At 58.9% G+C, this 26262-nt stretch overlaps 1 protein-coding gene across 3 annotated transcripts; it reads left to right on the top strand.

The window, feature by feature from the left end:
- Positions 1–276: 276 nt before the first annotated feature.
- TNKS1BP1 (tankyrase 1 binding protein 1) lies at positions 277–24930 on the top strand. Of its 3 annotated transcripts, none has more exons than XM_045485246.1 (12): positions 277–540; positions 3526–3634; positions 4682–5315; positions 6728–6797; positions 10716–12119; positions 14099–16182; positions 21733–22099; positions 22366–22516; positions 22628–22764; positions 23513–23670; positions 23914–23986; positions 24480–24930. In XM_045485246.1, exons 2-11 carry the CDS (start codon positions 3541–3543, stop codon positions 23972–23974), a joined length of 5160 nt encoding a protein of 1719 aa, XP_045341202.1. In that variant the 5' UTR covers positions 277–540; positions 3526–3540; the 3' UTR covers positions 23975–23986; positions 24480–24930. The 3 variants fall into 3 exon arrangements, with proteins under 3 accessions (XP_045341202.1, XP_045341201.1, XP_045341203.1); XM_045485245.1 differs by lacking the exon at positions 277–540 and adding an exon at positions 587–652; XM_045485247.1 differs by lacking the exon at positions 277–540 and adding an exon at positions 3049–3201.
- The last annotated feature ends 1332 nt before the right edge of the window (positions 24931–26262 follow it).

The raw sequence follows: 26262 nt of genomic DNA, 5'->3' as shown, positions 1-26262 counted from the left end.
GCGGCCACGTTGGTACATTCTCAGGTGTTTGCCACAGGAAGCCTCTCCAGTCCGCCAACGGTTCCCTTCTGTCTCGCCGTGACTCTATGGTGCTGCAGTCAGTGCCGGCCGCCGGGCCCCAGTGGTTCGTCCCCCAGGCAGCCTCTCTAGGCAGCCGTCTCGGTTGCATTTTGCCTGAGTGTTCCTAGCAGCCTAGTTGCGTCAGTTTCTCCGGGGTCTGAGCCTGGGGCAGGCCCCTTATTTGCAAGACACATAAATAATTGGGTACCGGGGCTGCGCCTATTTGCATACGGCCCGGTGCTTACGGCCCGGTGCTTTCTGCCCGGGCTTCCCACTCCCGGTTTCCACCGGCTCATGGATATTCATGAGGCGCTCTGGGGGCGTGGGCCTGGGCGGAGCTAGGGGCGGGGCCCCGCCGGGGCTCGCTCTGGCTTGGTCCCGCGGTGACGGCGGCAGCGGCGGCGGCGGCGGCAGCGGCGGCGGGGACTGGCGTCGGGGCGCCGAGCCCGAGCCGAGCGGAGCCGGATCCCGGGGGAGCGCGTGAGTGCGCGGGGGCGGGCAGGAGGGCGAAGGAGGGGGCGGGGTCCGGGATAGGGGCGGGGGAGAGGCATGGAAGGAGTGGGCGCTTTCCTGCCGGGACCTCGGGTTTGAGGTAAAGCGGGGGGGTCATCAGGAAAGTTTGCAGGGGCCGGGGGTGCAGGGGAAGCGGGGGTCGCTGGGGAGCTGGCGCGTGTGCGCGGGGGCGGAGGGTGCACGGTCTGGAGCTCGTGCTGCCCGAGCTAGAAGAAAGGGGGGAGGGGGCGAGGGCTTGAGGCGGGGCCGGGGGCGGGCGGAGCTGCTGGAGGGACCCCCGCCTCTCCCTCCCCGGGCCTGTGCTCGCCCCCTCTCCCGGCTCCCTCGGCACGCCCCCAGCCACCCCATTCCGCCCCCACCCTGTCCGCGTCCCCAGTCCCTCGTCTGTTCGCCGGCTGCTTCATATCCAGCGCACAGGTCCTCCGCTTCTGCCGCCGCCGCCGCCCCCTCCTCCTCCTCCGCCTCCTCCACCCGCTTCTCCTCCTCTTCGGCTGCCGGCGTCCCCTCTGTGTCCAGAGCTCCCCACTGGGCCCCTCCAGACGGCCCCTCGCCCCGGGCTGTTCCGTCTTCTCGTTGGCCCTCCCTCCTCCAGCAGTTTACGTGCTGTCCCTGTCGACCTCTCTGTCCCGGATCCGGCCGGAGATCCCAGGGTCTTTAGAGGCGACCCCGCTTGCGCCGATGGCTGTTTGGGCCCTTGTCATCCGGCTGGAGCTGCCCAGCCTCTCTCTCTAGCCCCTCTGGCGGCCTTTGCACCCGGGGGTCAGCTAGTCTCCCCTGACTGCTGGGGGCGGGAGTGCTCAGTGCCGCTGTGATTCTTCAGCTTTTGGCTATGGCCTTGGTCACCTGGGTTTCCTGGCCGGGGCCTCTGAGCTTCTCTGGCCCTCGCATTTGGGGAAGCCGAGGGCCCCACTTCATTGCTGCAGCCCCTCATACTGTAGAGGTGCCCATCAGGGCCCCAGGTAAAAGGGTTTTACATTTCTTGGTCAGTTTGCCCCTATTTCTAACCACCCACACCATGTCCCTTGTAATAGTGTTCAAGGACAAGGAAACAATCTTGTGTTTTTTTAATTTTTTTTTTCCTTGCCGTGTGCCCCTCCCCCACGCACATTGGGACTGGCCCTGCACGGTTCTCATCCACCCCTGGTGTGCAACCCTCCCTTGTAGTTGGCTGACCGAGGATGGACGGTACTGGGTTTCTCTTTACGCTCTTCGTGTTCTCTCCTGTCTTAGAAACAAGCCGGGGCAGGGTCACATGTGAGGGGTGGGTGAATTGTGCAAAGGCTGGGCCACAGAGGTCCCTTCTTGGCATCTGGCGCTGCCTTCCCAGGCCAGCTGGAGTGGGTGCTGAGGAAGGCAGTGCCCCTTGCAGGTGGGAGAGTGTTGGGTGGTCCTCAGGGCTGTGTGCATACCAAGGTGATAGGAAACCTCTTCCTTCCTTTGGAATGAGACAGGCAGGGGGCTCTGGAGCCCGGTGGTGGTGGCCGGTGGGTTCTTGTGGGTGGGATGGTGCTCCAGGAGTCAGAATGGGAACTGAGGAGGTAGTGGAGTGTCTGAGGAGCAGGTGACCAGACTGGGGCCCTTGGGAGTGAAAGAATGGTCTGGAATGCTGGCAGCTTGTGGCCTGGGGAAGGGAGGAGGTAGTTACCAAGGACCTTCCCTCCTTGGTGATACCCAATGGAATCATGCTAATAGTGGCCGACCTTTATTGGATACTTTTTCCGGGTTAGGCATTGTGCTAAGTTTGCATGTACCTTCTCACCTGGGCCTCCCACCTGTCTCATTAACTCCTGTTTTTACAGAGGGAAACAGGCTTAGAGAAGTAAGCAGTGTGCCCCAGGTCACACAGCTGGAGAGTGGTAGACCCACCCAGTGTCTGAATCCTGGTATATCAGACCCCCAAGCTCCTGCTACCAGCTTAGAGGAAGGGCATCATTTGGTCCCTGCCATAGGGTTTAAAAATTCTTCTTCTGTCCCCCTTAAGACCCCTCGGCCAACCCTGGGCTGGTGAGTGATGCCCAGTATCCCCTTTTCATCTGCCTTGGTTATCCCGCCCTGACTGCCCAGAGGGGAACCCCAGGGAGTTTCTCCCCCAAGCCACCCCACCCCCCGGATGTTCTCAAGTCCTGTCCCATTCTCCCAGCCCAGGCCTGGGCCGGCTCCTCCTTCCTCTTGGCGAGGCTCTGGAAATCCAGTGGGAGGCCATTGCTATGGCAACAGGACTAGGCCCTGGCTTTACCTCATCAAATTCCAAGCTGAAGCCAAAGCGATTGAGAAATTAAAGAAAAAAAAATGTATTCCAGATGTTTACTTTTTATTCCTTATTTTTCCGTGTTTGGATGAGACAGCTCCGAGGCGGGCGGGCGGGCGGGCATGGGGCAGGGATGTGGAAGGAGGAGGGGAAAGAGGGGAGAGAGGGAACCACTCCCAGCTGCAGGAGGGGGGGGGCAGGGTGAGCGGGAAGGGGGGAGGCAGGCGGTGGGGCGGAGCCCCAGGTTGGGGAGGAGCGGGTTTTTCCCGTCTCCCATGAGGTGATTCACGGAGAGACCTCAGACTTCGCGGCCCTCTTGCTCCGGCCCTGAGTGGATACCTCAGGCAGGGCTGCCGGACCCAAGGGGTGCCTTGGCAACGGTAAGTGGGGTGTCTTGGAGAGCTTGCCAGAGGGAGCAGTGGGCGGGTCCCTGAAGCTCCAGGACTCCGGGGTTAGGAGACCGGAGTTGAGAGAGCCGTCTGGGACGAGTGGAGGATACGGCTTCCGGGACCTCCCTTGACCTCCCCCAACCCCCTCTGAAGTTCCCGCTTCCGGTCCCACACTCTGCCCCTGCTGGAAGGACACTTCCCTCAGCCAAGCCTGCTGCCAGCTCGCAGCCCCTGTGCCTTCTCAGTCTCTTGCTCTCATTTCCTGGGTCTCCGGCCACCCCGCTCACACCCCTCGGCTCCCCAATTCTCACGCAGGTTCTGCCGCATGTGATGAAAGTGTCGGCTCTCCGCGAAGGCGCAGCCATGGCTTCCCCACCGCCCCGGGAAATGCAGGAGGAGCCGGTGTCTGCTGGCTCGGAGCCAGGTACCCATGGGTGCTGGGCGGAGCAGGGTGGCCCGGAGGAGGGTGGGGGCGCAGCAACGGAACCCCTGCTCTGTCTTGGAGGGGGTGGGGGAGCGAGAGTGGGAGGCACACTGAGGCTACGCAGGATGAGTCTGCGAGGTGGTTCGCTCCTGTCGAGCCCTTTCAGACCAGGTTTGAGAACCTAGGTCCCCAGCAGATGAGAGCAGACTGCCCTTCAAGGTGTGGTGCGGATTAAACCATGTGTTCTGCAGAGGAGGAAACTGAGGCCTAGAGGGGAAATGGTGTGCACCTAGCGGGGTTTGAACCCAGACCTCCTGGCTCTGTGTCTAGACTCCTTTCTTGGGCTGGGTCCAATGAGTGGGTGATACAGGATTCTATTAGCAGGGCCACGGCCATGAGTAATTCCAAGTCTTTTATTTGGCAGTGGAATGCCTTATGTAGAAGGTAGGTTTCTGGTCTTGTTTTTTTCCTGTAGCAAGTTTAACTTCTGTTTGGCTTAGGTCAATAGTAAGTTTCATTCCTGATCACACACCGGATGACAGTGGGAAGGTGGCCTGGGCGTGTACTCTGGGAGGGGGGTGGAGTAGGGAGCCAGAGTGGAGAAGCTGAGCTAGGTTTACTATGGGTGGTGGAGCAGTACAGTGTCATGTAAGAGGAAGGGACAGGACTGGGGACATGGTGGCCTGACTGCTTGATGTGGGCAGGCAGGCATCCATTTATTGGCTCTTTTGTTCATTCATTAGTGTGTTCGTTTGATAAGAACATGTGCTAGGGTGCAAAGGGGGCTATAAGGAGAAATTACATGCCAGCTGGGCCCTTAAGTAGCTTTAGCTTGTAAGGGAGATTGAGTAATGTTTTTGAAATTTGGAGATGGGAGAAGGTGCTTCTGAGATGTGTATGGATGATCAAGGAAGGCTTCATGGAAGAGGTGACATTTGCCTTGTACCTAGAAGGATGTGAACTTTCGGAGTTTGTACAGGGTGGGAGTTGAAGTTCTGCTTCCTGGATCTTCTGACAGACCCCCAACCAATCCTTTCCTTTCGGTAGGTGACCCTCGGGCCAAACCCCCCGTCAAGCCCAAACCTCGGGCCCTGCCTGCCAAGCCAGCCCTGCCTGCCAAGCCCAGCCTGCTGGTGCCTGTTGGGCCTCGGCCCCCCCGGGGCCCCCTGGCTGAGCTGCCTTCTGCCCGGAAGATGAACATGCTCGCAGGACCCCAGCCCTACGGTGGCAGCAAGCGTCCCCTTCCCTTTGCACCAAGGCCTACGCCTGAGACCTCTACTGGAGGAGAAGCCACTCGAGAGACTGGGAAAGAGGAGGCCGGGAAAGAAGAGATGCCACCTTTGACACCCCCAGCTCGATGTGCTGCCCCAGGAGGCGTGCGGAAGGCCCCTGCCCCCTTCCGTCCGGCCTCAGAGCGCTTTGCAGCCACCACAGTGGAAGAGATCCTGGCCAAGATGGAGCAGCCTCGGAAGGAGGTCCCTGCCAGCCCTGATCGCCTCTGGGGCTCCCGCCTCACCTTTAACCATGATGGCAGCTCAAGATATGGCCCCCGGACGTATGGTGTGGCCACCGGTCCCAGGGATGAGGACAGCGGGACCCTCTCCAGGGGATGCTCCCAGGAGGTGCCAGCAAAGTCTCCCAGCGAGTGCCAGGAAGAGCAGAGCAAGACCCCTGAGGAGAGGTGAGCGGAGGGAGGCATCCTGGAGGACACGGGGGTGGCTTTATCTGGGACTGTGACCTTCACGGTTAGGTTAGTTTGGGGTCAGTGTGCTATGAGTGCAGGCGGACCCTGGTCTAAGTCACAAAACACTCCCCTGGTAGATGGTGTCAGTGCTGCTGTGTTCTTTTACAGAGCTGATGTATGTTAACGGTGGAATTCAAATGTACTGTATGGAAGTTTATTTTTAGTTCTTTTTATCCGGAGAGTTGAGTTTGCCTCATGTGATTGACCGCCATGCTATTTGATGGAGAGAATATTAGACCTGTTTTAGAGATGCAGAAACTGAGGTTCTAAACGACTTCCCGTGGTTCCTCAGCAAATAAGGGACAGAGCTAGGATTTGAATTCAGGTCTATTTGATTCCAAAGCTTGTTCTCTTTAGTGCTAGCTCCTACTGAGGTTGGGACAGCGTGCAGGTGCTGGTGTGTGTTGCGGGGGGGGGGGGGGGCGGTGCGGGGGCCGAGGATAGGATCAGCAGGGTGCAGTCTGCCCACAAGGAGGAGTCTGATAGAACAGCTATGACACGAGCACGCCTCGATGCCAGGTCGGCCAGCGTCCGTGCACAGAGGTCACGGCCAGGTTGGAGACTGTGGGACATGCTACAGTTGTCTGGGGTTGGTGCCAGTGTAAAGGAGGGCTGGCCAGGAGGTGCCCCTGGGGGTGGTGGGCACAGGCTCCCCTCCCCTTCCTACTGCTGTGAAGGGCAGGGCTCCTGTGGTCTGGGCTGAGTCCCAAGCTGAAGGCCCCTGCCCTACCCTGCCCCCCAGCCTGGCCCCATTCTCACCTGAACTTGCCTGGAGGGCAGGGGCCCTAGTTCATCCTTCTTCGTCCCAGGCGTCCAGGAGGTCACACGCTGCCCAGGCCCGTCTGCTCTCAGACTTCCTCCCCTTCCTTGCTCTAAGCAGAACTCAAGAGGAGCAACTTCAACTTTGGAAAATCACTCTTCCCCCTCTTCCTCCCCCTGCAATCCTTCAAGAAGTATTGGCAGGGCAGCCGGGACCAGCTGCACTCTTCCTGGCTGGAGGAGAACGTTAACCCCTTATGGGCTAGGGGAAGGAGGAGTTAGCTTTTTGGGAACCACTGAGGGGCCTGGGCATGCAGGGTGCTTCTCCTAGAGGAGTGGGGGGGTGGGGGGGAATTTAACCCTTGATGTGCAGGTAGGGAATGGGCACTGTCTCCCGGTGCACTTTCTCTCTGGAAACGACACTGTTTCTCTGTCCTCAGTGATTCCAGGTGGGGCTCAGTAGTAGGTGCCTGGGGGCTTTGACTTTGGGGGCTATTGAAGTCACTTTGGCAGACTCTCCATCCAGTCTCCCCCTGGTCATCAGTGGCAGACTGCTCTATTCTCTGCCTCCATTTCTTGTTCCCTCACAGGAATCCCCCTTTGGACCTGGCCTTCAACGGGGACCTGGCTCAGCCAGCCAGCTTGGACCCACCTGCCGATGTGAGTTAGCCTCCTGTTATGAATCAGAATCGTAGTATTTTAGAGCTGGAGGGGTCATCTCTGAGATCATTTGTGTGACCTCCTTGTGGTGTAGATGGGGAAACTGAGGCCTGTGGAGGAGGTGGCTTGCCCCACCCAGGTCTGGCCCCAAGACTCTGATTTCTTGACTCCCAGGCCATTGTTTTCAATCCTCGAGGTGGTTAAGTGTGGTTCAAGCTGTGAAACTACTCGTTACAAGCAGTAATTATAATATTTATAACAACCAGCCCTGATCAGGTATCTGCGGCGTGTTGGGCACGTCCCAGGAACGGTGACTAACTTAGTCCTTATGAGAACTCTGGCTGCTGGGCCCTCCTGGTCCCGTGTGAGGTGTGGGGACGCCACGGCTCACCCAGGTTTGGCACCCAGGGGCTGACGCAGGATCTGAAGTGCCTGATTCCAGTGTTCTCCCTGGTTGGGCTGTCTTCTCGGGGTTCAGATGAGGACAGTGGGACCCTCTCTAGGGGATGGTCCCAGGAGGGGCCAGCAGTGTCTCCCAACGAGTGCCAGGAAGAGCAGAGCAAGACTCCTGAGGAGAGGTGAGCGGCTGGAGGCAGCCTGGAGGACAAGGGGGTCAGAAGCGGGTGTTCCCTATTTCCTCCCCACTGCTCCTCACAGCGTGCTCAGAGGATGGTCAGCCTGCTCTCCCAAGTAACTGATACCCCTTCTAGCTCATAGAGCCCTTCTGGCCAAGGGCTGTCCTGTCTCCCCGTCGATGGAGACCTGACCACATTCCCTCGTCCATCCGACAGATACTTACTAAGCACTTACCGTGAGTCGAGTGCCGGGGACACAGCAGAGAACAAAGCGCACAGCCTCCTGCTCCCAGGGAGCTCACCCAGTGCAGGGAGGCAGACACAAGCACAGGCATCCCTTGAGCCCGCAGACTGCAGTGTGTCACAAGTGCGGGAGTCCCGTCAAGGCAGGGAGCTCTGGGCCCAAGGCAGTGAGAGAGGCCTTGCTGCGAAGGTGAGGGAGTGAGCTGCATGGGCGTTTGGGGAACAGTGTTTTGGGCAGAAAAAACTAAGTACAGGAGACTTAGTGCCTTCCTGGCAAGGAAGCCAGGATGCCTGGATTGCAGTGAGAGAGGAGGAGTTGCCTGCCAGCGAGGTCTGACAGCTGGTGGGTCGGGTGCTGGGTTGGATGGTGTGGAGCCTCACAGGCCACTGGAAACACTTGGCCTTGAGTGAGGGGAAGAAGCCACTGAGGGGTTTGGAGGAGACCAGCGACCTGGTGTTGGCTTGGTCGCGAAGCGTCATCTTGGTTGCAAGGAGCCAAGAGCGGCGGCGGGGACCAGTGGGAACATAAGCCTGGTGGCTGGACCCAGGAGGTCGACTCTGGATAGGATTTAAAGGTGAGGCAGGCAGGGTTTGCAGGTGGCTTGATAGGAGAGCGAGCCAGTGCAGAGTCACAGATGACGGCAGGGCCTTTGGCCTGTGCCGTGGAAGGGTGGCGAGGTTACCATTCATTCAAGTGGGCACCTGGAAGGGTGAAGCAGGATCGGGGGGATATGAGGAGTTTGTTTCTAGATTTGCTGAGTTTGAGATGCCTCTTCGATACCCCAGTGGAAATATTGAGGGGGCAGCTGGACAGTTGTCAGCATACAACGTAGCAGTTAAGACAGGCAGGTCACCAGGGGGGTTAAGGTCACCAGAGGAGCCAGGGAGGCACAGGAGGGCAGGGGCCCCAGGCCCCATGTGTAGCAGGGGAGACCAGGAGGAGATTGGGGAGGTTGGGGTGCTAGAGGCCACACAGAGCTAGCAGCCACCTTTGGGGCTTGAGGAGGGCATGACCCACGGTCAGATGCTGCTATCAGGTCAAGGCAGGTGAGCCCTTGGAATGGGATTCAGCTACAGGGAGGTCATTGGTGACTTTGATGGTAGCATTAGCTGGCCGGGTGAAGGGAGAAGCCTGTCTGGAGGGGGTTCAGGAGAGAACGAGACAAGAGGAACTCCGATGGATAGAGAGTGAATGTAGGCAACACATTCAAGAAACCTGGTGGTAAGCTTTAGAGAGAGGTGAGGTCGAGAGTGTTTTTTTTTTTTTTTTTTTTTTTAAGACAGAAGACATAAGAGCAGTTTGTGTGCTGGTGGAAATGAGCCAGTAGAGAAGGAAAAATCAATGATGCAGGGGAGAGAGAGCTCTGAGCCAGGACCGCTCACAAGCATAGGAGGGGAGCATGGTGCTTGGGCTCACACGCAGGCAGTAGGGTGTGAGGGCTGGTGGCTGATGGGGGCGGCAGGTGGTGTTGGGGTTTGAGAACACCAGACGCAGAAGCATCCCCTGGGAATGTGGGCACGCGAGGGGAAGTGTTAGGGGATGGCCGGGGGTTCGGGGCCTGTTTGAGGTCCTGGAGGTTTGAGAGCTGATCAGGCGGTAGGGAGATTGGGCATCTGGCTTGTTTCCTGTCCTGCAGCCACGTCCAGCCCCAGGTACAGCCGCGGGGAGGTGGAGAGCTGGGTGGAAACGTTGCGTGGAGGTTGGTTGGGGGAATTGTGGAAAGAAGTGACTTAAACACCACTGAGAAGTGAGGGCAGGAGGGGAACAGGGACCATGAGAAGGAGGAGGGTTAGTAGGCTCTGCTTCCTGGAGGCAGAGGCATTTGAAGGATCAGCGAGGTGGAAAGAGGTAGCGGGACCCATAGGAGGTGGGAGTGGGGAGCAGACACTTGGAGTGGAGATTATAGAGGGGCTGCAGTTACCAGTGAGGACAAGGAGTAGAGTATGACCTGGGAGAGGTGGCTCACAAAGTGACCATGCAAGAAGCGGTCAAGGAATGGAGAACCAGGATGCTGGAGGGCTCTGTAGGGGCTCAGACAGGAGGGGTGGTGGGTGGTGTAGTTTAGGGTGTGCGGTTGAACACTGGAGTTGTATGGCGAGGAGGGAGGATGGGGGCAAAGGAAAGGGACTTGAGAAGCAAGTGGGACCTTCTCTCTCCCAGACCCAGTGGGCGATGATGCGGGAAAAACTACCCCGTTGGAGGGAGTGGCAGGGGAAGCGTCACCCCTGGGGAGCAAGGCTTCCTTCATTGTCTGGGGACAGGCCAAGGGTTGCAGTGGAATGCCAGGATGCCAGGCGCTCTGCCCCTTCCTCCTCTCCCAGACCCCTATCCCATAGCGTCTATATTTTCCGTAAGTTCTATCCCGAGAGGCCCTGTGCACAGATCTTATTTAATCCTCACCTAACTTTGAGATGGATGTTGTTGCTGTTAGCCCCAGTGTACAGATGGGAAAGCGGAGGCTCGGAGATACCACCTCACCACCATATGGGAGGGCATACGGCTCATAGGAGGCAGTGCCGATGACTCCAAGCCATGTGCTTTCATGTCCCTTGGTGCCTTTTGCCTGGATCCCGAGGCAGGACCTGCCTGCTTCCTTGGGTAGTGCTGGGACGTGTGGATACACAGAACGGGGTGGGAAGCGCCACAGCGCCCCCTGTAGCTGCTTCTGTGGGTGGTCTGGCTCCACCCTGGGCTTACAGACCTGTTCTGAGGCAACACCCCGCCTGCCCAGATGGCAGATTCCCCATTTTCCTTCTCTGTTTGTCAAGCCGGGGTTCTTGACCGATGCACCACACATTCTTACATCCTTAGGTGAGCTCTGGGAGTTGGGGGGGGGAGGGAAGATCTGAACCACTGGAGATGCTATGAGTGAGGCTGTGTGCATTTTCTGGGGAGAGGGCCTGGGGGGTGGGGTCTGCAGACCCTAAGAAGCATAAGATGCCCCAAAATAATTCTCGGGGCTTCCCTTAGCTGCCCTGAGAGGCCCTCCTTCTGAATTCCTGTTTCCTCCTCTGGTCTGTGGAGTTGAGAGTGTGAGGAAGCAGCCGACCTGGGGTCTCTGTGGGAGGGGAGTAATGGCTCTTGACCTTTCTCTTGCAGGTCTCCAAGCCCTGGGGCCCCTCGAGTCCAGGCTCCGCCTCACAGAATGGAGGCTCTGCCAGCCCAAGCCTCCCCACTGAAGTCTCAGGCCTAGCCCCAGAGTCTCCCCGACTTCACTCACCTGCTGAGGGGTCTCCCAGACATCACTCACTTGATGAGAGCTCTCCCCGCCACTCTCAGCTTCCAGAAGCCCAGAGTCCTGCAGTTTCTGGGCCCTCTCCCTGCCCCCCTGTGACCCCAGCAGCCCCAACTGTAGCCCTTCCTGATGAGGGTCAGAGCTCCGACTGCGCCCCGAGCTTAGGGCTCCCTGCTGTGGAAGCCCCAGAGGCCCCTGCAGCTGGCAGCCTGGCCCTTGAGAAGGTCTCAGGGCACCACAGCCTGGGGCAGCCCCCGGCTACCTCTGCCCAGCCCCTGACTGAGGGGGGTGAGTTGCCGGATCTTCCTCGGACGTTTCCATCTGGGGATGTGGCAGCCAAGGGTGACATAGATCTCCGTCCCATCAGCCTGGCTCAGCGCCGATTTTCTGAGGGTGTGCTCCGGCCGCCTGGCCAAGACCAGGAGAAGCTGGGGGGCTCGCTGGCTGCCCTGCCCCAAACCCAGGGGAGCCAGTCTGCCTTGGATCGTCCCTTTGGGAGTGGGACAGAGTCCAACTGGAGCTTGTCACAGTCCTTTGAATGGACCTTCCCCACTCGGCCTTCAGGTCTTGGGGTGTGGCGGCTGGACTCCCCACCTCCCTCCCCCATTACCGAAGCCACCGAGGCCGCCGAGGCTGCTGAGGCTGGTGACTGGGCTGCATCCAGCAGAGAGAAAGGAGTGTCCCAGCAGGGGCGAGAGACCCAGTCGGCTCCAGAGGGGCCAGGAATTCCTGGTTCCTGGGTGCAGGTGGATGATCCAGGCATCTCCCCAGCCCAGAAGGGTGATGGCGAGAATCAACCTCAGTCCCCAGTTGTTCCTCTCCAGCCCTTACCGACACCAGGGGACCCACCTGGAGTGGCCTTGCTGCAGGCAGAGGAGAGATATGAGGAGCGGGAGCCCGTGGCTGGACAGGAGTCCCTGCTCCCTCTGGCCACCAGGGAGGCTGCTCTGCCCATCCTGGAGCCGGTCCTGGGGCAGCAGCAGCCAGCACCCCCCGACCAGCCCTGCATCCTCTTTGCTGGCACCCCTGACCCCCAGCAGGCATTGCCTGCTGAGGAGGAGGCCATGACCTTGGCCCAGGCTGAGGCCACCCAACCCAGGACAGAAGCTCAAGATCCCTGTAGTGCGTCCCCCGAGCCTGCAGGCCCTGAAAGCAGCTCCCGCTGGCTGGATGACCTCCTGGCCTCACCACCACCTAGTGCCGGCAGTGCAAGGCGGGGAGCCGGGTCTGAGCTGAAGGACACGCAGGCCCCAAGTGCCTGCTCCGAGGTGAGGACAGGGCCGCAGGGAGGGTGGGGGCCTCAGGGGATGGAAGCCAGGGCTTCGGTGTCCAGAGCCCGGGATGCCGCCGTGAGCAAGGCACCTGTGGATGTGCTCCTCATGGCTGGATAGTCTGGCAGAGCTGACAGAGCAGAGTGTATGGGATTGATGCTTCAGCTTTAGAGTGAGTTCGTATCCAAGTCGCGTTTCCGCCAGCTGAGTCGTCTTGCTAACCCTAACCTCTAAGCTGCAGAAACCTTTCACCATAAGAACATTTGCCTCTTAGGGTGGTACCGTAGGGAATATGAAGTGTGCTGAGCGCAGTGCTTGACATATACTGAGCGTTCAAAGTGCCTCCTTACAAACAGTATCGAGGAAGGCAACGCAGTGCAGCTGTTTAGAGCTTGGGCTCCGGAACCAGACTGCCTGCGTTCTCTGCGGTTGGCCCAGATGTGACCTTGAACAAATTACTTTCCTGTGCCTTGGATTCTGCCTCTGTAAAATGGGGGTAAAAATGATGAACTCTGCCTCACGGTGTGATGGCAAAGATTAAATAAGTTGTAATACCTGTAAAGTACTAAGAATAGCACCTGGCTCATCAAGAGTGTTTACTGAGTGTTGGCTTTATGACCGTTGTTACCCTTGAACTCAAGACTTGCCTTGCAGATAGGAAGCTCGGGGCCCAGAGAGGGCAGAGCCTTGTGCAGGGTTGCCCAGCAAGTTGGTGGCTGGGCCTTGGATCAGAGCACCAGCTCCCTGGCCAGTGCCCTTTCTCCTACCGGGCTGCCTCTGAATTTAAGGGCTGGGGTCCAGGTGGCTTTTGAAACGTAGTTTTCGAGGCCAGCCTGGGCTGCTAGGGGCGGGGCTAGAAGGAAGGAGGAGCCGGGAGGCCTCTGGGGGCAGGGGGTGGAGGGGTAGAGAAGGAGGAGCAGGAAGGAGTTAAGACCGGGCTGGCTCCTGGTAGGTGTGTCTGTCCAGCGCTGGGTGACTCAACTGGCTTCTGGGCGGGGCTGCCAGAGCTGCAGCTGCCTTGGAGGGAGCCGGGCCAGGGCAAGCGGGAGCCAGAGTCGTTGGACAGGTCCAGGCGAGGGGAGCGGCCCAGTCCCGTCCCTGCACTCGGCTCAGCCGCACCCAGCAGCCCGGGGCGGGCTGGGGGCAGGGGCCATGGCCCGGCTCGGGGACCAGGAGCCCAGCGTGTCTGTCTTGGAGAGGCTTTTAGCCAATGCGGCGCTGCGGGATGAGGCGGGCCGGCTCCGCAGCCCTGAGCCCAGGGCTGACCCGCCTGAAGGAGTGAGTCAGAGAGTATGGGCTTGGGGGGGGGGGGGGGGTGGTGCAGGGGGCCCTGGGCCAGCTTTTTCCGCCTGTGGCAGCTCCTGTCCCTCCTGTCTCCTCCAGGGACAAGGCGAGGGCTGTGAGGTCTTCCTGGGAGGAGCCAGGCAGAAGGGCCCTTTCCTTAGGGAAGAAGGGCCTGGGAACGTACAGGGGCGAGTAGGGGCAGGGGCAGGGTCAGACTCTCCACCTGGAAAGCAGGTTGTGGAGGGGCTTTGAGTCTTGACCACCCCTCATGGAAACGTCACTTCTTCCACACCCCTGTGAAGACCACTCTGCTGGCAGCCTTTCTCTTCGCGCTTGGCCAAGTGTTACCCAAGGGCCTGTAAACATGACCATGGGATCATTGATTGAGTGTCCGTATTGAGTGCCCCTTGCATGCCAGCCACTGTGCTGAGATTTGGCTTAAAATGATCTTGCTTAATTCTCCCAAACCACCCCAGGCAGTAGGAATTCTTCCCGTTTAAGGGTGAGGACCCTTGGGGCCCAGAGTAGTTAAGTGATGCGGTCAAGGTCACACAGCTGGGATCTAGACCCAGGGTTTCTCTTGCTAACGTGGGACTCTCTGGACTAGGCAATGCTGATTCTCATTCTGGACTCCCACCCTGATTGACTCTAAGCATTGTTTCTTTGTGTCTCTCTCTTTTTCTGATTCCTAGGGACTCCTTGGCTGGGCCCAGAAAGATCTGCAGAGTGAATTTGGAATTACAGCAGACCCCTCTCCCAGCAATTTTAGTCCTTCCCGCTGGTCTCAAGACACTTCTCAGGACTATGGCCTTGGTGGTGCAAGCCCTAGAGGGGACGCAGGCCTTGGAGAGGGGGACTGGACCAGCAAGCGTGGGCAAGGAGCTGGGGAAGCGAGTTCCAGGGATTGGGCCAGCAGGTGTGGCATCGGCCAGGAGGAGATCGAGGCTTCCAGCCAGGATGGGAGTGGAGTGTCTGCCCCAGGGGGGCCCGGGGCCCAGGACTGGGTGATTGGAAAGCCAGCCCAGCTTGGCACTCAGCAGAGCCAGGAGGCAGATGTTCAGGACTGGGAGTTCAGGAAGAGGGATTCCCAGGGCACCTACTCCAGCCGGGATGCAGAACTCCAAGACCAGGAGTTTGGGAAGAGAGATTCGCTGGGTACTTACTGCAGTCGGGATGTAAGCCTTCAAGACTGGGAATTTGGGAAGAGAGATTCACTGGGTGCTTATGCCAGCCGGGATATAGACGAGCAGAACCAGAAATTGGGGAAGAAGGACCACCTGGCAGACGGGCAGGACGAGGAGTTTGGGAAGAGAGATTCTGCAGAGCAGCCAGATCAGGATTTCGGGAAGAGCGCCTGGATGAGGGACTATAGTGGCCGCGGCAGCTCCACAGCCCCTGGCCCCCAGGACAGAGGCTTCGGAATGAGAGCCCTGAGCGCTGGCTTCAGCCCTGAGGAAGCCCAACAGCAGGATGAGGAGTTTGAAAAGAAGGTTCCGAGTGGCAGAGACAGCCCGGGCCAGACCAGCAGGGATGCAAGCCCGCCCGAAGAGAGAGAATCAGGGGGCCTGTTCAGCCCCGGCACCCCTCAGTCCCAGGACGGGCCACTGGGACAGAGAGACCAGGGCAGCTGGCACGGTGGCGGGGCTGGCCAGGATGCTGGAGGGCTGCAGGGGGCGCAGCAGGCAGGGGGCCAGAGCCTGAGCGATGCTGGCCGGAATGACAGGGAGGTGGGCCTGCGAGGCTGGGCGGGCGACTTCAGCCTTGGTGTCGTACCCCAGCCGGAGGCTACCTTCAGCCCGGGGCAGCGAGACTGGCGAGGCGACTTCTGCGTGGAGGCTGCCGAGAGGGGCCATCAGTTTGGCATCATCGGTGACGATCGGGCAGGAGGTGTTGGCCTGAGCCCTTCTGGCCAGATGGCAGGTGGCCCCTTTGTGCCTCCAGAGAAGACCCCGACCGGGCCTGTGGACTGGACCGACCAGCTGGGCCTCAGGAACTTGGAGGTGTCCAGCTGTGTGGTTTCCGGGGGCTCAAGTGAGGCCAGGGAGGAAGCCGTGGGACACATGGGCTGGTCAGATGAGCTGGGCCTGAGAGACGTGGACCTGGCCAGCCGTTTGGAGGCTGGGGGATCCGAGGAGCCCAGGGGCATTGGGGTCGGGGAGAAGGACTGGACCTCCGATGTCAGCCTGAGGAGCAGGGATCTGGCTGGTGTCGGGGATGTAGGGGGCCCCAGCCAGGCCAGAGAGAGTGGCGTGGGGCAGACCGACTGGTCAGGTGTGGAGGCTGGAGAGTTCCTTAAATCCAGGGAGCGTGGGGTGGGACAGGCAGACTGGACCCCCGACCTTGGGCTGAGGAGCATGGCCCCAGGGGCAGGCTGCAGCCCCAGAGAGCTTGGGGCGGGCCAGGTAGACTGGGGCAGCAGTCTGGGCCTGAAGAATTTGGAGGTGCCATGTGACCTAGAGTCTGGAGGTTCTCGGGACTCACGGGGGTGCGGAGTGGGCCAGATGGACTGGACCCAGGACTTGGGACTCCGGAACGCAGAGCTCTCGGGGGCCCCAAGTGAAGCCAGGGAGCACGGGGTAGGAGAAGTCAGCCAGTGCCTAGAGCTGGGGCTGAGGGACAATGGTGTCTCGTCCCCGGGCCTGGAGGCCCGAGAGCTGGGACCTGGCGGGACCAGTGGGCCAGAGACCCAGGGTGAAGACCACTCCCCCCTTTCCCTGGAGAGCGGCCCTGAAGAACCCGGGATGGAGATGGGAGAAACCCCTGGCTTTGGAACCAGGTAAGGGAGCCGCATCCCTGTGTGGGAGGGAAGGTGCAGCCGCTGTATGAAACCCTGCAAGTGTTTTTGAGGAGGGAAGAAACCGCTTTCCCCTGAGGACATTTAGGGTTTGGAAAATGGAGATGGTTTGGACTGTGAAGTTTTAAATTTTTTAAGAATTGAAAGAATTGAAATGTGACACACCTACAGGTGAGTTCTCTCTCTCTCTTTTTTTTTTTTTTTTTTTTGAGATGATGATTGTGATGTCTGAGGTGGTGTTCATTTGCTGCCCATGCTTTAGGCTTCCTCGGTGCTTCGTATCGCGACTATCCTGGAAGACAGGGGGTGTGTCTTGTCTTCTGGTGCCCAGGTTGTGCACAGCACCTATTCCCCAGGCCTCTTGGCCCAAAGCCGCGGGTTTTCCCAGGCCGGGGGATATGGATGCTTTCATGGGTGTCGGAAGGAGGATTCTGCGTGTCCCCGTGGCCTGGGCCACTGCAGGGCAGGACTGGAGTGCACAGTGGCGCTTGTTTCTTGCAGAGATTAGGGGCATCTTGCCTGCCCTGTCTTAAGGCCCAGAAGAGCAGACAATTTAAGAACCTGAAGGTCGTAGGGACCTGGCTCCTGACCCCATGATCTTGGCCTCCATGCATGGAGCTCCTGAAAGGGAGCTTTCCAGAGGAACAGACTGGTAGTTGTTGACCAGCCAGATGCAGTCTGTCTCAGGGATTTTTACGTTCTGAAACCAGTGGAGGTGATTTCACCCCTAGAAAGGGTACTAAAAAGCCATCGCGTCTATTTCCTTAACATTTCTGTTTATTGAGATTTGGTTCTATTCTCTTGACCGAGTAGAGAGTTCTACATTTCGGAAGAAGCTGGATCTTCTCACTGGGCAGTCGGGTGGGGGCTGTGTTGTAAGTGGAAGGGGCTGATGGTAGTGGAGGGGACAGGGAAGGGTCCAGAGGGAATCATGGGGTGTGGACAGGTTTAGAGAGGCATTGCGGCTAAGGAGAGAGAGAGAGAGAAAGGTGGGCAGAGCATGGGTTGGTGATGAAGGCTGCAGGAAGGGGTAGGTGCACAGGGTGGGGAGTGTGGAGGCCCCTGGGATCCAGGATGAGTTCCTGGACGTCTCTGAGCCTGGCTTTCGAAGGTTAGCTTCGGGAAACGTTACCATTCCTACGCCCTGTGGTTGCTCCTGGTTTCTTTTCCCGAGACTCCACTCTACAGGGCTTAATGTCAACTGCACATCTTACCTCGTTGACCTTCACAGCTGCCCTAAGACAGGGAAAGGGATTTTTATCATCTCCAACTGGGTGTGACCTGCTTACGGCCGCACAGCAGGGCTTCCTTCTGATTTGCACATTGTAAATGCTGTCAGGTGTGGTTATGTTCAAGACTCTCAGATTACCAAGGAGCAGGACCCACAGCCCTCCACCTTTCCCCTCCGGTTGGGTGGCTGTTGAGAAGGGGAAAGCGGGAATATCTGGGTTGGGGAAGAGGAAGGTAGGAGCCGAGGAGGAAGGGAGTCCTTAACACTCAGGTAGCCTAGCCTCTATCACACCTTTAAGACGCTCTGGTTTTCTGCCTGTGTTGCACGTTTGGGGAATGCTGTGCTCTCTGTGGCCATGTCGGCGACCTCGAGTGTTTGTGTATGGGCACGTGGTAGCACATGAAAACACAGCCACAAGGAAACCTGTTCGCCTTTCTCTAGTGCAAGGTTTCCCAAGCTTATTTGACTAACATCCAAAGAACTTGTGTTCCGGGCATCTGACTTAGGGAAATTCTCCACCCTGGAAAATTGCTCTTGGAAGGCAATTTTGGAGGTTCCCCTGGGAAGTCCTTGAGGACAGTTCCGAGTAGTCTGGGTTTGGCACCATGTGCCAGGCTTGGGTACTGATTCTGCCACCACCTCTGTGACCTTGGACGCGTTCCTTCTCTTCCTCAGGGCCTCCCATTTCTTGTCTGTATGTTGGGAGTGCTTTTCTCCGCAGACTCTCAGGGTTAAGAGTTGAAGACACATGTAAAGTGATAGAAACCTGCCTGACATGTGGGTGAACACTGAAAAAAAAAAATGCTTGCTACTTGTAATTGTATCTGATGTGCAAATTTGGATTGTAAATTTGAGCTGTACGTAAAGTGAGGCCCTTGGGGACATTTTTGTCATCGTCTCTGTGCGGGGAAAAGGTACCCCTGATGGCAGGTGGTCCTGTCCAGCACAGCTGTGACAAGACCAGCATGGGGGTGAGAGGTCATGGGGAGCTCCCAGGCCTCTCCTCTGTGTGTAGGGCCACCGTTTCCTGGTGGGAGTGGCTCTCTTAGGTCCCCCAAGAGCTCATGCACTGTCCTCTCTTCTCTGTGGCCTCCTGGTCATCTGCTCTCCCTCCCTGGGGCCCCAAGTGGTACAGAGACCTCTTTGTCATTTTGGGGTCTTCATAGAATCTTGAGATGATCCTGAGAGATCATTGAGGCCAGCCCCCTCATTTCATGGGTGGGGAAACTGAGGCCCAGGGAGGCAGCATGACACGTACAAGGTTCACAGCTGGTGATTATGGCCCCCTTGTATCCCCTCGGGCCCCAGCCTTGTTGTCCTCTCTGGGCACTTTTCCTGTCTCTCGCGGGTCCAAGCCAGCTGCTGCCCATTTAGACACATCATTCTAGCTCCAGGCTTAAGCCTCCCTCATTTTGGGCCTTAGAGCCTTGAATACTGGGAAGCTGATTTTTTTTTTTTTAATTTTTATTTATTTTTATTATTTTTTAAATAAATTTCCTAATGTTTTATTTATTTTTGAGAGAGAGACAGAGCAAGAGGGGGAGGGACAGAGAGAGAGAGAGGGAGACACAGAATCCAAAATGGGCTCTAGGGTCTGAGCTGTCAGCACAGAGCCTGATGTGGGGCTGGAACCCGTGAACCAAGAGATCACGACCTGAGCCGAAGTCAGAGACTTAACTGACCTCGCTCCCCACGCGCTCCCTGGGAAGCTGATTTTGTGCACATCTACCACATGCCATCCCCTGGGTTTGCACCTGGAGCAGCAGTCAGGAGACCCTAAGTCCAGATGGGGTGAGGGTTATAGACGGTGCAAAATGAGATAAGTCCTCAGGCCAGGAGCCTGTGTCGAGAAGGATGATTATCGTAAAAATTCGTCAAAATTGAGCACACATTTCCAACATACTGCCTGCAGACCCAGTGAAGTATAGCTACGTTTTTTTTTTAAGTTTATTTATTTTGAGAGGTGGGGGGTGGGGTGGGGGTGGAAAGAGAGTAGGAGCAGGGGAGGGGCAGAGGGAGAGGGAGAGAGAGAATCCCAAGCAGGCTCTGTGCTATCAGGGCAGAGCCCTACTCAGGGCTCGAATTCGCGAACCGAGAGATCACGACTTGAGCCAGGATCGAGAGTCGGATGCTTAATGGACTGAGCCCCCCCCCCCCCAGGTGTCCCTGTGTAGCTACTTTTAGTCTCCCCATTTTGCAGATGAAGACGCCGAGGCTCAGAGTGGACAGGTAACCGCGGGCGTAGTGGGGGATGAGCCCGGATCTGTGCCAGTGTAAGCGCTCAGCACAGGCTCCTGACCGCTCTCTCCTGATTCCCTGCCAGGGAGGAGCTGAGGTTATAGGTGTTCAGGGTGCTCAGAGGCAGGAAAGCTTCTCCTGAGATGGGGGTTTACACAGGGATGAGGCATACCACATTCCCCAGTGCTCTTCCCACCCTCCCCTCCTCGTGGCCACCCCCAGAACCCACTGAGCTCATCCCCTGCCCTCTGCCCACGGGACTTAGGGCCAGATCTTGCTCTGGATGTGGATCTTTCCATCCACCCATCCGCTGTTTCACATCCCCTTCACTCAGGGCCTGCCCTCAGCCTTGTCTCGGCCTCACCCCAGGGAGAGGCTTTGGGCAGGGCCTCCTCAGGCTGGGTGGGGTGCCGCCGCTGCCCCCTCCCTTCCAGCCTCCCTGATTCGGAGCTGCAGGGTGAGCTGGCTTTGGCCCCCGTCCAGGGCTGCTCCGTTCTGCCACCACCCCCGCCTCCTCCCTCCTGCCCAGACCGCTTTAATTTCCATCTGTCAGCAGCTTGTGGAAAGACAGACTGACACACGTTCTCTCTCCTGCCCTCCCCTCTTCCGGCTCGCTTCTGACTCACCTGCCCCACTCCCCTCCCCTTGGGGAACTCTCCGAGGCCTGGCTTCCAGGCACTGCCCCTGCCAGCCTTTCCCACGCCCGCCCCCCGCCCTGTGTGTGTGGTGTCAGTGTGTGTGTGTGTGTGTGTGTGTGTGTGTGTGTGTGTGTGTGTGTATGTTGGGGTGTGGCTTGGCTGTGCTTATTGGGGCTGGGCCCTAGATGTACCTTGAGGGAGGGGCGTTGTGTGCGTGGGGTGTGTCCATATTTTAGGGGGTGGCGGCTGGCCCACACACCAGCTCCTCGAGTCGGTGAGCGTGTGTGATGTGCCCGTGTGTTGGTGCTGCTGTGTTTTGAAGGAGCGGCAGGCGGAAGATGCACAGGCCAAGTTGAGAGGCAAGGTGGCCCGGCCTCTTCATCACTGGGCAAACATCTGCCTTGTCCTGCTCCTCCTGGCCAGGCCCGGGCCCACGAGGGGCCCTTCTTGTCCTCTAGCTGGTCACAGACCTGGTGGGAGCTTGGGGGGCTCACAGGGCTGTAGAAGGGTCGAGGCGCAGGGGAGGGGAGCGAGCCAGCTTCAGAAGAGGAACTGCAGGGAGACCGAGTGGAGAGGCAGTGGGGGAGCTCTCCGGGCAGAGGAACGGCTTGTCCACGCACACACACAGCGGTCCAGGAAGGCTCGGCGTGTTCTGGGAGTCCCTGGCTGTTCCTTGAGACTGGGGCACAGGAAGGGAGGAAATGGGGGCTGAAGGCTGAAGATGTTGCACAGCCAGACCAGCCAGTGCCTGGCTCATCCCAGGGAGAGTTGGCTGTCCAGGCAGGCGCCCCCAGGAGGGGCACGTTGACAGCATGAACAGTAGCTGCGGCAGCAGTAACGGCGGCTGGCTGGCTTTGATGGGGGCACGTTGGGTGCCAGGTGCTGCACTTTGTGCTGTGGTTCCCATTTCACGCCCCAGCGACTACAGAGGGAGAGGACCCCGAGACTTTTGTAGGCGGAGGGACTCATCTGAAGCCTCAGTGGGGCACCTGGGTGGCTCATTCGGGCTTCGGCTCGTCAACTTCGGCTTGTGTTCCTGGGTTCGGGCCCCGCGTCGGGCTCTGTGCTGACGGCTCAGAGCCTGGAGCCTGCTTCGGATCCTGTGTCTCCCTCTCTCTCTGCCCCTCCCCTGCATATGCCCTGATTCTTTCCGACTCTCAAAAAACAAAATGGTGAAAAGAAAGAAAGAAAGCCTTAGTAAGTGGCAGGCCCGGGATTTGAACCTGCCAGGCTGCCCAGCTTGTCCCCTCTGTGCTGTGCTGTACAAGGCTCTGACCGTGTCCTTCTGGGAGGAGGCTGGGAAAGCGTGGAAAGGAGGGAGAAAGACAGGTGTGGGTAGGGGGCACAGATACTGTGAAGTGAGCTTTGGGGGAGAGAGGTGTGACCTCATGGGTGACCTTGTCCTCTGGTCTGTCTCCTTTGCAGTCCTGGCAGGTGCCCGGCCCGCTCCCCACCCTCTGGCTCCCAGGGCCTGCTGGAGGGGATGCTGACTGCCAGCAGCTCCAGGGCGGCAGCCCGTAGGGAGTCGGCAGCCTCGGGCGCCAGGGGCCCGTTGGAGGAGGAAGGAGCCACAGCAGGTGCTGACCAAGGGGAGCCCCTGGAGCCTGGTGGGGACCCTCTGCCCTCCTGGAGGCCGCAGCCTGACGGTGAAGCCAGCCAGACAGAAGAGGTGGACAGCACCTGGAGCCCTTCAGGGGTCGGGCAGGGCGAGCAGGGCCCGACGCGGCCCCCTCGGCGGCCCCCCCCAGGCCCTCCTCCCCGTTCTCCCAGTCAGGACTTCTCCTTCATTGAGGTCAGTGTAGGCTGAGCCCAGGGCAGTGGTTGGGCTGTTGGGGGGCAGGTGGGTGACGCAGCCGGAGCCTTGTCCCTGGAGCCTGAGCCGTGCAGAGCCCTGAGCGCTGTCAGCCTGGGAGGCAGGAAGGGGGCAGCAGGTGAATCAAGTGAACAGGGGCTCTAGGCCGCTGGGGGGGGGGGGGGGAGCAGCTCATAGGCAGCTGTTGCTGAGGTGTCTTGGGGACGGGACAGCGGTGCCAGTGGTGTTGCCCTTGTCCCGAGCAGGACACCGAGGTCCTGGACAGCGCCATGTACCGGAGCCGTGCCAACCTGGGGCGCAAGCGTGGGCACCGGGCCCCGGCCATCCGGCCTGGGGGCACCCTGGGCCTGTCAGAGGCGGCAGACTCGGAGGCACGCCTGTTCCAGGACTCCACGGGTAGGTCCCTGTCTTGTTTCCTGATGCCCGTGTCGCCGTCCGGGAGCCGTGCGAGGGAGGGGTGTTGTGGGCTTGCTGTCTGTGCTGAGTCCCCCCTCTGGGCCCTCTCAGAGCCACGAGCTTCTCGGGTGCCGTCTTCAGATGAGGAGGTGGCAGAGGAGCCACAGAACCGCCGGACACGGATGTCCTTGGGCACCAAGGGGCTGAAAGTCAACCTCTTTCCTGGCCTGAGTCCGTCAGCCCTGAAGGTACCATCTGATCATTCAGCCGGCACGTCCAGCCAGCTAGCCACCTTGCGTCCAGCCTGTCTTCTGTCCGTCCGTTCATCCGTCCGTCCATCCCTCCCCTGGCCCCTTCTTCCCGTTCCTCCTGCCATCCTGCTCTCCCTGCTGGCCCCTGTGCTGCGGGCTGAGTGTGGTGGAAGGAAGCACAGGGCATTCGTGTTCCAGAACTTCCCGGGGTGTGGGAGACACAAGCCTTGGCCCTGATTAGCTCTGGTGAAGGGAGAGGGAGAGGGAGACGTGTGACTGGGGAGGCACAGATAAGGGGCTGGGCCTGTTCAGAGACAGAGGAGTTACTTCATGCGGCCACACTGTGTGGGATGAGAGGGTATGTTGGGGAAGGCCTCACATAAATATTTGAGCTTTGAGGCATGCATAGGAGCTGGTTGTGGAGGGTGGGGTGATGGGGAGGTGTTCTAGGCAGAGGGAACAGAATGAGCAAAGGCACAGGGGTGAGAGGTCACCACTGGCTTTGTCCAGCCCGGTGAGTCTGAATCGAGTGTAGCAGTATCTTCTCGAGGACCTACTCGGCGCAAGGCGCGGCTCCCTTCTTGGAAACTTGTCTTTAAACGATTTCCCATCCATCTGGGCGAAAGCAGTGCAGAGGGGTCCGTGCCCGTTTCTGGGGCCTGCGTCCGCTTGGGAGCAGGCCTTGTCCTCCGTGAATCCCCCTACTCGTTCCTCTGATGTCTCTGCATTCGGGCTCATCTCATAGGCCAAGCTGCGCCCCCGGAACCGCTCAGCTGAAGAGGGGGAGCCTGCGGAGAGCAAGCCGAGCCAGAAGGAGTCCGCAGTACAGCGATCCAAGTCCTGCAAGGTCCCAGGGCTGGGGAAGCCCCTTGCGTTACCTCCCAAGCCAGAGAAATCCTCAGGGTAGGTGACCTCGACTGGCCTCACTGGGTTGGCCTGAAAAGGGAAACCCGCTTTATGGAAGAGGAAAGCTGAGGCTCTAGAAGGGGTCCATAAGCCCTAAGTTCACTGTTAAGTTGGCACGAGAGTTCCGGTTCCTCGGTGAGGCCTCAGCCCGCCTCTTCCGGAGGATTGCTCCCCCTACCACTCCTCCCTCTGCTCACCTTTCCTGAGGTTTGCCTGTGACCTTTGCCCTGTACCGTCTAGGTCCGAAGGATCATCGCCCAACTGGTTACAAGCCCTGAAGCTGAAGAAGAAGAAGGTCTGAGAAGTCCTCGAGGTGAGGGCGGATTCCTAGGCTTGGGGCCTGTCTGGGACCTGGGGGTGAGTAGGGCTTGCCCTGGATGGCTCAGGAGGCCCTGTACCTTGTTCTAGGGCTTTCTCTGTGAGGCTGGCAGCAGGCAGCTGGAGCCAAGCTCCAGGACCTGGTGGGCCTCTTGGCTTCCCCTAGATCTTGCCCACAGAGCAGGGTGTTGTCTGGCCTGGGAGGGACTGGGAGGAGGGCGCCCATCCTGCCTTCCTCCCTGGGCCCAAGGACAGTCTTTCCTCCTCCCAGCGGCTGGCCCGAGTGGGGTCAGCCAGCCCTTCTGGTCTGGGACTCCTGGGGGCACTCACCAGGCTCAAAGTCCCCAGCTGGGACCCTCCTCACAACTGGGCCTATTGGCTGGGAGAGCCAGGATGGATGCGGGGAGAGGAAGCCAAGGCTGAAGAGGCCCCTCTGCCCGCCACTTGCGTCCCTCCCGCTCTGATCTCTCCCCCCTCCCCCTTTGCAGGTCCTTCCCATCTGGCAGTCTCAGGCAGTGCCCATTCCTGTGGGGTCCCCGGCGAGGAGATGACTGGAGCCCCACCATGCCCCAGGCTGCAGCCTCTGTCCCCTCCACCTCTGAGGAGCGTCTGGGGAGGCACATTTATGCACTTTGTATCCCCTTCCTGACACCGCCCCCCCCTCCCCAACTGACCAGATTCAGGCATTAGTGGTTGAAGGTTTTGGTCCCCCCTTCCCGCCTTGCTCTCTTCACACCTCCCTCTCTGCTTCCTCCTCCAGCCTCCCTTGGGTTTTCTTTTGATACCAATTTATAGCATTTTTTATAAAAGCCTTTGATTTTTGTAATGGGCGGAGCCCTGCCCCAGCCCCACCCCAGGTCTCCCTCCGTCCTGCCAGGTGCCCCACAGAGACCAATAACATTTTGCCACTTGAAACAATAAAGTTTTTTGGGAATTGGTGCTGCCCAGGTTGTGGTGTGTGGTTATGGTGCCCTGTCCCCCATCCAAGGCCATAGTTGGGAAGGTCTGGTCCCGGCCCTGTACCGGGAGCTCACCATGATACTGGTGCTTGCTTCCCTTGGCTCGTAGGCTCAGTGTCCCTGAGGAGGGCGGGTTGCTTTCAAGTAGGCTGACTGCTGATTCAGGCAACTCCCAAATCTCAGTAACTCAACCCGCAAAGGGTTCTTTTCCATTCGTGGCACAGTCTGGGGTGGGCTGGTGGTCGGGGGGCCGCCATAGTCATTTAGAGCCCAGGCTTCTTCGCTGTTGTGGCTCAGCTATCTATAGGGGCTCGGCGTTCCCTGAGGCACACAGTGGAGCGGGGAGGGTCTTGTGGGAGACCCTTCCCACAGGACCACAGGACCAATGGCCAGAATTCAGCTCACGGCTTCCGCTAACTGCATGGGATACTGGGAAGTGTAGTTCAGCTGTGTGGCCAGAGAGGACTGGACGTTGGTGAAGATTCGGCCTTCTTGCCAGGGCTTTGACTTCTGTGATCCCCAAGGGCCCTTTCAGGCCATGCATTCTGGAATGTCCACTGGACCCTGGCCACTGGCATCCTACTGTCCCTCAGCCTAGTTCTCTGTCATCCTGGGTTCCCCAGACTTGCCAGCCTCTTTCTCTGTGGCTTGGTGAGAGGAGAGGCTTGCCTTGATGGGGCCTGGACTGAGTCACTGAGGTCAGAGCTACACCTGAATTTAGAAATCATCCCACTCACCGCCTTAGTTTTTTATTTTATTTTATTTTATTTTAAGGTGTCTGGGGGCTGTTGACCCAATTTGAGAATTTGACCAAAGCTGTGGACTGTCTAGAAAAACGCATGGGTACACAGTTTCACACACCAGCCCGGAATTCCCATCGTAGACCTCCCAGAGCAGTGGTTCTTAACCTTGACCACGCATCGCAATCTCCTTGGGGTGCTTATTAAAATGCACATTCCTGGGCCCACCTCCAGGCTGCCAATCCAGTGGTTGTGCCCAGGAATCTGCATTTCGAGAAACCCCTGAAGTAGACAAGAAAAGAAAGGCAGGGGGCCTCACGTTGGTGCCCAGCTGCACCCCTGGGTGGGTCTATGCAGGACAACCCCTGTGCCAGCCCTCCCAGGGCCCAGCAGAGCCAAGCTGGCATGAGCTTTGTCCTGTTCTCTCCCATTCTCTTTTCCCTGTAGGAGTAGGACTGGCAGGAGCCCAAGCCAAACACTTAAGACTCATTAGTGGGACAAATGGAGCCTGGGCTGTCCCAGTGCCCGGGCTCTGCTGGGCGGGAGAAGAGATGGGCCCGCTCCCAGGGAAG

This window comes from Leopardus geoffroyi, chromosome D1 (assembly GCF_018350155.1).
Source record: "Leopardus geoffroyi isolate Oge1 chromosome D1, O.geoffroyi_Oge1_pat1.0, whole genome shotgun sequence".
Classification (NCBI taxonomy): domain Eukaryota; kingdom Metazoa; phylum Chordata; class Mammalia; order Carnivora; family Felidae; genus Leopardus; species Leopardus geoffroyi.
Note: the sequence above shows the minus strand (reverse complement) of the source record. Positions and strands in the feature narration are given on the sequence as shown.

Coding starts and splice junctions, on each gene's coding strand:
- TNKS1BP1 (XM_045485246.1), top strand. CDS start 3,541: ATGAAAGTGTCGGCTCTCCGCGAAGGCGCAGCCATGGCTTCCCCACCG. Junction 5,316..6,727: donor AGCAAGACCCCTGAGGAGAG/GTGAGCGGAGGG, acceptor GTTCCCTCACAG/GAATCCCCCTTTGGACCTGG. Junction 12,120..14,098: donor CCCCAAGTGCCTGCTCCGAG/GTGAGGACAGGG, acceptor TCTGATTCCTAG/GGACTCCTTGGCTGGGCCCA.